The sequence below is a fragment of the Dermacentor silvarum genome, chromosome 5 (assembly GCF_013339745.2).
Source record: "Dermacentor silvarum isolate Dsil-2018 chromosome 5, BIME_Dsil_1.4, whole genome shotgun sequence".
NCBI lineage: Eukaryota > Metazoa > Arthropoda > Arachnida > Ixodida > Ixodidae > Dermacentor > Dermacentor silvarum.
In genome coordinates, this window is record NC_051158.1 from 64780396 (window position 1) to 64791569 (window position 11174).

General features: G+C 45.8%; 1 protein-coding gene across 2 annotated transcripts in view; it reads right to left on the reverse strand.

Annotated features, from left to right (window-relative positions):
* Positions 1 to 10500, reverse strand: part of LOC119453416 (snRNA-activating protein complex subunit 4) — a 73604-nt gene extending 63104 nt beyond the window's left edge. For both annotated transcript variants that reach the window (XM_049668110.1, XM_037715443.2), the window contains exons 1-2: positions 10072 to 10500; positions 6554 to 6671 (exon numbers count right to left, since the gene is read on the reverse strand). In XM_049668110.1, the coding sequence (XP_049524067.1) occupies positions 6554 to 6671; positions 10072 to 10291 (338 nt within the window). In that variant the 5' untranslated portion in view covers positions 10292 to 10500. The remainder of the gene's footprint in view (positions 1 to 6553; positions 6672 to 10071) is intronic.
* Positions 10501 to 11174: the final 674 nt, after the last annotated feature.

The following is an 11174-nucleotide window of genomic DNA, read 5'->3' on the forward strand; positions in this document are numbered from 1 at the left end:
GCTAAAGATGAGACAACACTGTTAAATTCTCTAGTATTCTGGTCATCAGACAGCAGATTGAAATTAATGTCGCCCATAAGTACAAACGGAAGAGATATGGAGTGCAAATTTTAAAGCAATTTTTCAAGAAAAGAAAAAAAGAATCGTTTGTTTCCAGTTGGTGGCCTATAAATTGCCGCGACGACTATGTTAGGCAGCGATACAGTTAAACATTCAACATTAGGACTCATTAGGACACCAGGCATGGAGTGGTGCCTGACACCAACAAGAAAAAAATATTGCCGACAGCTAGTGGGGCTATACTAGTTTAGGTGCAACCAAACTAGGAAGGCCCACTAAGCTTCATCAAAGTCACTCCCTCACCAGAACAGGAATTGGCCTCCCTGGTGCAGTATTCGGCCGCTACCTCCCTCATGACTCCGACAATTAACCCATGGCCCTCAGTCCCCAGTGGCTGCGGAGCACCTGACCAAGGCGGCGGTCAGACCTGCTACGCGGCAGAGGGTGCTAAGAATCTCTGGGTCCGGACAGGCCGCCACTGGAAACTGAACCTGGCAACGTTCAACACACGCACCCTATCGAGTGAGACTAGCTTAGCAGGGCTATTTGAAGAATTATCAGGCATTGCCTGGGATATTATTGGCCTTAGTGAGGTTACAAGAACTGGTGAGGCTTACACAGTGCTGACTAACGGCCATGTCCTCAGCTACAGAGGTCTTCCAGATAAGAGAGAATCCGGGGTAGGATTTCTAGTCCATAACAAGATAGCGTGCAACATTGATGAATTCTACAGCATTAATGAGATGGTAGCAGTCGTCGTAATAAAGCTGAATAGAAGGTACAAAATGAAGGTAGTACAAGCCTACGCCCCAACCTCTAGTCACCATGATGAAGAAATAGAACAGTTTTATGAAGATGTTGAATTAGCAATGAGAAAGGTGCAAACTCAGTATACTGTAGTCATGGGCGACTTCAATGCAAAAGTGGGGAAAAAGCAGGTTGGTGAGCAAGCAATTGGCAACTACGGCATTAATTCTAGGAATGTAAGAGGAGAGATGTTAGTGGAATTCGCGGAAATGAATAGGCTCCGAATAATGAATACCTTCTTCAGGAAGCGCAGCAACAGGAAGTGGACCTGGAAAAGCCCTAATGGAGAAACAAGGAATGAAATAGATTTCATACTCTCTGCCGATCCAAGCATAGTGCAGGATGTAGAAGTGTTAGGTAAGGTAAAGTGCAGTGACCATAGGTTAGTGAGGTCTAGGATTTCTCTCAATTTGAAGAGAGAAAGAGTGAAATTAGTCAAGAGGAAACAAGCCAACCTAGAGGCAGTAAGGGTAAAAGCAGACCAATTCAGGCTGGTGCTCGCAAACAAATATGCAGCTTTAGAAAAGGAAGATGAAGACAACATAGAGGTAATGAATGAAACCGTAACTAGGTTGATCACAGAAACAGCAATTGAAGTGGGTGGTAAGGCACCAAGGCAATCGGTAGGTAAGCTCTGCCAGGAAACAAAGGACCTAATAAAGAAACGACAAAACATGAAAGTGTCCAACTCAAGAGATGAGAAAGAATTCGCTGAACTGTCAAAACTGATCAACAAGAAGAAAGTAAGGGATATTCGAAATTATAACGTGGGAAATATAGAGGAAGCCGTAAAATATGGACGCAGCATTAAATCAGTAAGAAGAAAGCTTGGCATTGGACAAGCCAAGATGTATGCACTGAAAGATAAGCATGGAAATATCATCAGCCATTTCGATGACATAGTAAAAGCAGTGGAAGAATTCTATACTGACCTGTACAGTTCCCAGAACAGGCAAGCTACTTTCATTCGAAATAGTGATGAACCGGATAAAGAGGCTCCTTCTATAACTAGCGATGAAGTTAGAAGGGCCTTGAAAGACATGACCAGGGGAAACGCTGCTGGAGAAGATGGAATAACAGTAGATTTAACCAAAGATGGAGGAGATATCATGCTTGAAAAGCTTGCGGCCCTTTATACACAATGCCTCACAACTTCAAGTGTACCAGAGAGCTGGAAAGACGCCAACATTATACTCATCCACAAGAAGGGAGATGTTAAAGAATTGAAGAATTATAGACCCATTAGCTTGCTTTCAGTATTGTATAAAATATTCATCAAGATAATTTCCAATAGAATCAGGGCAACACTTGACTTCAGCCAACCATGAGAACAGGCTGGCTTCAGGAAGGGATATTCTACAATGGATCATATCCATGTCATCAATCAGGTAATCGAGAAATATGCGAAGTACAATCAACCTCTCTATATGGCCTTCATAGATTATGAAAAGTCATTTGATTCAGTAGAGATACCAGCAGTCATAGAGGCATTGCGTAATCGAGGAGTACAGGAGGCATACGTGAATATCTTAGCAAACATCTACAAGGATTCCACAGCTACCTTGGTTCTCCACAAGAAAAGTAGAAAGTTACCTATCAAGAAAGACGTCAGACAAGGAGACACAATCTCTCCAATGCTATTCACTGCATGCTTAGAAGAAGTATTCAAGCTCTTAGACTGGGAAGGCTTAGGAGTGAGGATCAACGGCGAATATCTCAGCAACCTTCGGTTTGCAGATGACATTGTCCTATTCAGCAACAATGGAGACGAATTACAGCAAATGATTGAGGACCTTAATCGAGAAAGTGTAAGCATTGGGCTGAAGATGAATATGCAGAAGACAAAGATAATGTTCAATAGCCTGGCAAGGGAACAAGAATTCAGGATCGCCAGTCAGCCTCTAGAGTCTGTAAAGGAGTATGTATACCTAGGTCAATTACTCACAGGGGTCCCTGATCATGAGAAAGAAATTTACAGAAGAATAAAATTGGGTTGGAGTGCATACAGCAGGCATTGCCAAATCCTGACTGGGAGCTTACCACTGTCGCTGAAAAGAAAAGTGTACAATCATTGCATGCTACCGGTGCTAACATATGGGGCAGAAACTTGGAGGTTAACAAAGAAGTTGGAGAACAAGTTAAGGACCGCACAAAGAGCGATGGAACGAAAAATCTTAGGATTAACGTTAAGAGACAGGAAGAGAGCGGTGTGGATCAGAGAACAAACGGGGATAGCCGATATTCTAGCGCAAGACAGGGGTAATTGAGATCGCAGGGAGAGGCCTTCGTCCTACAGTGGACATAAAGTATAGGCTGCTGATGATGATGATGAAGAACTTTACTGAGTCCTGAAGGTCAACCCTAGGTTGACGCGGGCCGCTCCCACGTTGGAACTGTCAGGCCGAGACCTTCAGCCACATCGCGGGCCTTCTGGACTGCCCGTAATTGGTCAGAGAGTGATTCACTGTGTAGCATTTGCCGCCACCATTCTAGTTCCTTGTCACAGTCTGTGAAGACCGCACGGCACTGCCAAAGCATGTGGTCAAGAGTAATGATGCCATTGCACTTGTTACAATTGGTTTGAATTTCCCTCTCCGGATGGATCCTGTTAATAAAAACTGGATTTGGGTATGACCTTGTCTGTAGCCCTCAATTTTATTTTTTTAGCACGAACACTCTAAGCCAATCTTCTTTAATTCAGACTTATTTTATAACTGCCTGTCACATACACACCGATTCTGCATTTTCAGCTTTGTTAAATAATACAAAGGTGAGAATTTCCCAGCAAATTGTAGCTGTCAAACAAGTGCATGATGAAATTCCACAGATTAACAGTGGAATGCAACTGACTAATGCAACTTCAAGTTAGTCATTCTCGGTTTCCTAACACAAACACGTGCCTCGACTGGAGGTGGCTGTGTTGCCGTCGGTGTGACCTTTGTGGTACAATCTTTTGGCAATGCCTTGCCATGTATGTCATAGGGAGGTAAGCCGGAAACAAATATCTCTCGTAAAACTGCACTGTTACTCATTATAAATGATGCACAAAAGGTATAAGGGCACAAGCGAAGAACGACAAGGTCTTCCTTCCTTTTGGGCATCCCTTATAATAAATCCGCTCCAACTTGCCCAATTTGCAGTCGTTCTAATGCATTGTTACTGTCACTTCAATCCTTTAATTACAGTCGGTTCATCAGTTTAGACATCTGCATGACTACAATGGCAAGAAGCCATATATGCAATATTTCTAAAACATGGTATTACCGCCCCACACGGTTGAGACGTATGGGATATGTTCCAAGCCTGACATAAGCTTTCCCAAATGCCCACAAGAATCGGCAACAATATTGGCTGTTTGAACTGGTAAAAAAAATATTTAGCACCAGCATTTGAGCAACCTAGCTTTTTCAAAAGCACTGGGAGCCCGAATTCGGGTCATAGATGTAACATACGTGAAGTCTGGCAAGTGTGTCTTGCCACTGGGGTGGCGGTTCCCAGAGATCGAGCTAAGTACAACACGAAAGCTGGGGGAAGGGACACGGGCAGGCACCTAGATCGTCACAGTCTTTGTCTCTTGATACTACCCATAAAAAAACATTCGCATGCGGGGGAATGGCATCAAAGCGACTATGGACGTCGATACTAACAACATTTACAAGACATATCGTCACTGATGGCCAGAGCTGAAGAAGTCCGAGCTACAGCGTTCATGCCATCTCTGAAGGCGGCTGTTTCTTAGTGCATTGACAATGCCAGTTTCACATGAAGGTGCAACAGTGCAATGCAGTTCGACAGTTGCAATGGTCCCAGTCTTTTCAGCTATAGATCGAATGCATTCAAGTGTTGAACATGTACACACAGACTATGCTTTCAAGCTCAGTCCTGTAGGACATGCCGAGACTACTGCAGCAAAACGCCAACCTTTTTGTTGCAATCAAAGTTTTTAATAATGAATCTCTTCCAATTAGGCCGACTAGCAGCTATGCTTATTACTGAGGGTACTGGTCTCATCAAAGGTCTCCCAGCATGACTGTACATCAAGGATGGCTCGAGCCACAAGTTCAAGGCAAGAAAAAGTGGCACGGCGCTTGACAGATTAGTCTTTGCGAGCATAATATCTTCAGTGTCGCATTCCAAATGGGCAACGCCCATTGTTCCAGTTTTTAAAAAGGACAGAATGGTGCGCATTTGCGGTTGCTTCAATGTGAGTGGCATTGAGCAGTACCCATTGCCTCTCATTGACAACATCTTGGACAATGTGTGCATAGGCAATAAATTCAGCATTTTAGATCTTTGCAATGCTTAAAATCAGGTCGTCATGCTGAAATCAGCAAAATCAGCTGACAAGTGAACCCGTAGAGGCCCACAAGATGTTTGTCCCCTTTTGTCCACCCACTTTTGTCCAATAATTATACTCCAATATGCTGAATTCTACTGGAGTATGTGATCCTCCCTTTCAAACTGAAGATCAGGCAAGCAACCTGGCAGAAAGCATGATGGGCGCGTCCGCTACCTCTGCTGAAGAGGAATGAGAACGGCAGTCGCCTGTCATCGCCGCTCTGATGCGCAGCGGGCTCCTAATATCCACATCGTCGGCACGTGCCATAGCAAAACACGCTTGTGCATTTACTTCAAATCAACTGAAGTGGCCGCGGCCGAAGCGAACAAACACGACTGCCACAGCCAAAGACGGCCGTCCAGTCACTGGATAGAGAGTAGCTTTCTGTAATTATGCACTGTGATGCACTTAGTCATTTAAGTAACAATAAGGTAATAAAATTGACAGAAGACAGTTACTTTTTGTCAAAGAACAAAAAAGTATGAACTGTTTGCGAAGCTGACCGGTAGGATCCTGGTGTCATGCATACACATTCGGTTCCAAAGTGAATGCGAATGAGCTCGGCAAATTCCTTGCTTTGGAAATGCCCTTTTCAATGAATGTCATTACTTTTTACCATGTGAAAGCAAACAAAGGTCATCATGACCGAATTTCATTCGCTGTAAATGACATAAGATTTGCCGTGTCACGGGTTATTACATAGAAATCCAGCCAATTACATGTCACGACATTCTAGTATACATGTCATGAATTCTGGTATATCCCTCGGCCGCCCACTAATAATTATTGGATGCAAGCATTGAAATATGCTCTTCCTTCGACTCTAAATAATCATAGTTTAAATTATTCTTCTATTTTAACGTTTTCATTTAAAACCTTAAGAAAATATTTTAGTGATGCCTTCTTATACAATCAAATTTAAGTATGTTTTTCAATTTTATGTTTACTTTTAGATTTCACACTATTGACAATATTTTGTATTTTGGGTATTGTAGTCATATTGGCTGTAGGTACAGTTTACAATATACTCGTTGATTATCTGTCAGTATGCCACTGCCCGATATACATTAGGGAGCTTTGTCATGCCACGATACAGTGGCATTTTTCCCCATCTCTTCAGCCATGCAATGTACATGTCTGGAACAAATAAAGACTCAAAGGAGCTTTAGCCACTTTTTCACCTGCAGTCACAGAACCACCTTTCCCTCATGCTAGTACACAAGTATAGCGGCCGCGATGACGCCGATGCAAAGCGCCTATTAAAATGTCATGCACACTGCACTATGTTGTGGCTTGCACACACAACTAAGAATGCAATGCATGCCCAAACTGGTGCCCACATTGTACCTGTTCTTCTCGAGCCTTTCTGCGAACTCGCCGATGGCACTCTCCAGCAATGCCCGTTGAGCACGATTGAGGGCCAAGCAGTTTTCCAGGTCAGTTGGCATCTCAGCAAGGCTCGACCCTGGGAAAAGCAGAATGTTATGCTGCCAGTGAGGAATACAAGTATACCTGGCCCAGCAGTGACTCCACAAAAACATCACTAGCGTTATCTTGCTTGCCCCCCTGCGTCGATCGTACTGCTCATTCATACACTCGAGCGACCGTGACTGTGCCTGTACAGCTCCTAAACTACAATTTACAAGGAATTGTTAGTGCGATGTGCTGACTAGTGCTTATTTTATCACTAACAATGACTCAAGAACTCTGGAGGCTGCGGCCATACTCCGATGAGGGCACAGTGCACTAATGTTTGTGTGCTGTGATCTGGATGCCCGCTGAAGAACCTAAGGGGTAGTATTGTCTAGCGATGCACCTTATTGTGATAGCAAATACACGGGTACTCTAGGCGTGTCAGCACCATCACCGTTGGCGGCGCCGCTGTCATGCTGTCCTGCTACCGACGGCGCATGCGAGGCCTGCGCTTGGAGGGTTAAGCCTGTTTCACATGGTTCGATTTTACATTGCGTTTCTCGCAGCAACGATTTCCGGAAATGCAAAATTTTCACTTCCATTTCACATGTACCGAGCGCAGCAGCTGCGATTTTTGCATTACAAGCATCTAGCGGAGGACTGAATTATTCTTGGCGTCAGTTTATTTCGGTGAAAACAAGGTGAAACAACTTAGGAACTGTTTTTGTGGAAGTTTTTTTTATGTTTAAGTGTGTTACTTCATCAAAACAAAAATTAAGCAGGCAGGCCATAGTGATGTGTCTACAATCCACGTTGTGATTGATTCCCCGTCATTGCCACATGCGCTTTTTGCACCAAAGTTCAACACTCCGAACATCGAAAAATCGCGCGCACGAAGGGTCTGACGGCTCATTTGCCACAACTGCGAAAACGCAAGCAAATTCGCACCTTGTGAAACAGGCTTTAGGTGGCTTCTAGAAACGCTCAGTGTGTTTTGCTGCAACAGCTACCAAGCCAAGCGAACGCACCGTCATGCTCTGCTTGATTGGCTCCAACTGAGCCAGGGCAGTGTTTTGGCCTCCGACATGAGCGTTGTACGTTAGAGCACTGCACGGGCTCGGGCTTACCCGAAGCCTGGGCCCGGCTCGGGTAGGTCAGTTTTTTCACGAGCTTGGGCCGGGCTCGGGCACGGCATGTGCTTTTTGACCCGGGCCGGGCTTGGGTATTTTGATGCAGGGCATTGTTCTGGCCTCCGACATCAGCGTTGTACGTAAACACATTAGTGTACCTGCTGAAGAGCAGACAGTGAAAACGCTTGGTCCATAGGACATCCAAATCATGTCCCAATGTCGTGGCACCGTTTTGGATACAAATGGGACATCCACCAGACGTCCAGTTTTGGATATCCTACTATGGACATCCAAGGATATCACACATGTTTTGAATATCCTACCACGGATGTTCTAAGGATATCGCACGGGGACCTTTTAAATGTGAAGCTTTCTTTGCCTCTTCCTTCAACTTTTCCATTGCTGCTGCTGTTGTCTTGCACGCCATATCGGGGTGGTTGAGAATGTGTGTAGTGTACTCGGCAGGGGCGCAGGAGAGGTGTCTATGAGACTTTTCCAACCAACTCCGAGCGTCTCGCAACAATGCCCTCTGCAGCTCCCTGGCCATTGACACAATACCCTCTGGAAGGCTGTAATTACAAGTGAGCCCCCCGCAATCGCATTGCAGAAGCTGCAGCGCTTACTTTTGTACTCACGTGCAACAGCCCTGAGGGGCAATAGAGTGGTAGAAAGAGGAGACAGAATGCGCAAAGTCAGCGCCGTGACGCAACGAGTGAATAGGTAAACACGCTTTGCTCGTTGCAGCTTGCATACATGGAAGGATAGTAGGAGAAAAGAAAGGCGCTGTCAGAAAGCATGGTTCATTTGGGGTCTTCCCAATAAGAGAAACGCTATTACTAGACATGGCAACACTAGCGGACAAACTGCAAAAATATAATCTAAGTGTTAATAATATAATAATTCAAGTTAGGGTACGGCACATTTCTGCTATTTCTGGAAAAAAAAAAAAAACACCATGCAAAGTTTTTCCATGCTGAAAACTGATACAGGGCGTGCGGACGCCAAGTCACATTAAAGAACCGCCAATAAAGACGACAATATGCAAGCGGTGGCCCAGCGAATCAACACTTCAGCCGCAATGTACCAACCCTGCAACACTGGGAGGCTGTGCTGGGGTGGTATTCTGTAAGAGTCCAATTAGTGGACTGTCCATTTCAGCTGTCACTGATCGGCTGCTGCTTCACGTGCAGGAAGGAGACTGGCTGGCACCTTCCTGCATGTGAAGCAGCAGCCAATCAGCGACAGCCGAAATGGACAGTCTACTAATTGGACTCTTACAGAATACCGCCCCAACATGACTGAAGCCCAGGTGGCCAGTGGGGGCTACTCCGTCGGGCACGGGGTTTGGCAGCTATTTCCTCCTAAGGTTTGTCTCTTTCTCTCAGCCCTGATGAGATGCGCCATGTGAGGGAATGACAGTGCTAACATTCTCGCAGGCTACGGAAAATGGCACACAACAACGCCTCGAGCAAACACGTCTCACTGTGTACTACACAGACAAATGCCCAAGTGGTGCTCGCAAGATAACATTTCACACCACACCACGGCTGTCGTACGTATGCTGTAAAGATCACCACCAAGTATCGTCAATGAAAACGAACAGCACAGAAAGCTCGATTCTCACAGTGCGTGGGGTCTGCATAACATTTTGGCATACACATTAATATCGTCTTCCAAAAGGCTTTGACTGGGTTTCCCCATAAGAGAAATGTTTTCTTACATGTGCAAATTACAATTCGGAGATATCATGTCTGTAGCTCGTGTGTACATCGTAGTTAAAAATGTTTCTGGTGCAATTTGCTCCCGGAAAACTTCAGTAAATCATTTTAGCTTTGCGGAAAGCCTAGAAGAATGGCGAGTATGCAGCACTTCCGCACACGTGTGCACTAATTAATCTGTTCTTAAATCGTGGGCGCTCTGCCCTGTGCATCTGTAATACAACGTGTCCTGCGACCGTAATAGAAGTTATGGCGAACGCTGCGCAAAAGGCCCTGACATGTCCGTAAAATGTACACAGTGCCGCCTCAGCGTATTGTTGGACCACTGCGAAGAGCTCGAGCGCAACGTTATAACTCTGTTATCGTTTTCAACGTTTCACATTAGGGCGAAACTGTCAATTTCATTGTCCATTATTTGAGCGTTCTCTCAATGGTTCCGACGCTGCTCGGACGCCGCCGAGCCAGTGAGAAAACGCGAAAAGAATGGGTAATGAAATCGCTCGCTAGAAGATAAGTTGGTCTGAGTTGGCGAAAATTAATGCAAAGCCCTCCACTACGGCGTCCCTCATAACTCAGTGAGCCGTTTCGGAAAGCTTTTACGCACCAACAAGCGACTCCTCTTCGGCAGTGCCCGAAGGGCCGCCTTGGTCCGGCGAAGTGGCGTTGCAAGCTTGCTGGCTTGGTGGCTCATACCCGCTTTGGAGGATTGGCCAAGCATCATCATCCGAGTAGTCGTTTTCATCCTCGTCAGAGTCGTCGGATGCGACGTTCTCGGATATGACAAGCGGACGTAAATAGTCCGGCAGAGAATCGCCGCTTTCCATCGCGCTTTCGCACAAGCCTACAAGAACCACTGGCTACGCGCTTAAGCCTTTCGCTGCTTTTGCCTGATGTCACGTGACCCTCGTTTTCGAAACTCTATGTACAGATGATGGATAAATTAATGAACAGATTACAAGTATCCTCTTTGAAACGGGGTAGTGGCGAATGAAAATTTGTGCACGGCGCCATCAACGCAAACGCACATGACGGCTATCCTAGGGACAAACGCGCAAAGAAACGTCTCCGCCGTAGTACCTAGGCAAAGGCTATTTAAGGAGCAAAGGCCCCCAGATTTCCTCTCTCGCTCCCGCTTGTATGGGGGTAGTGGCGAATGTTACCTAGCTTGTCGCATAGAGCATTGCATAGAGTTTCATGCAATAATTTTAGAAAACTCTATGGCTCGTCACACCCATGGTAACATAGTGCTATGTTCTTTTTTTATTTATTTTTTACGTACACTGGCGACACGAGTGTAGTTAGTGTTGGTACGATGGCTAGATTGGTAGGGAGTATTGATATTTCACTGCTCCTCTGCGTCATGACTGCAGGAGTGGCGCTGCGGTCGGAGGTCTGTTAAGGCCTGTACACGCTCGAGCCGCACATCGCCGCAAGCCGCACCGCATGCTGGCGGTTCCGTGACAGCGGGCGGTTGGAGCAACCGGGCACAAAATTCGATTCACGCTGGGACCGGCGCGAGCGGTGCCGTACGCATGCGCCCTCTGGCTGGCAAAACAGATAACCAGCGACTGGCAACATGCAACAGCGCGGTCGCAGCGTTTGTGTGCTGGCGACCAGCAAAATTTCGGCCCGAGCCAGGATTTTGTTATTACGTTTGTTTCTTATTAGGTAATTTTCTGATTAGTGAGCTCGAGCGGTTCGCATGTG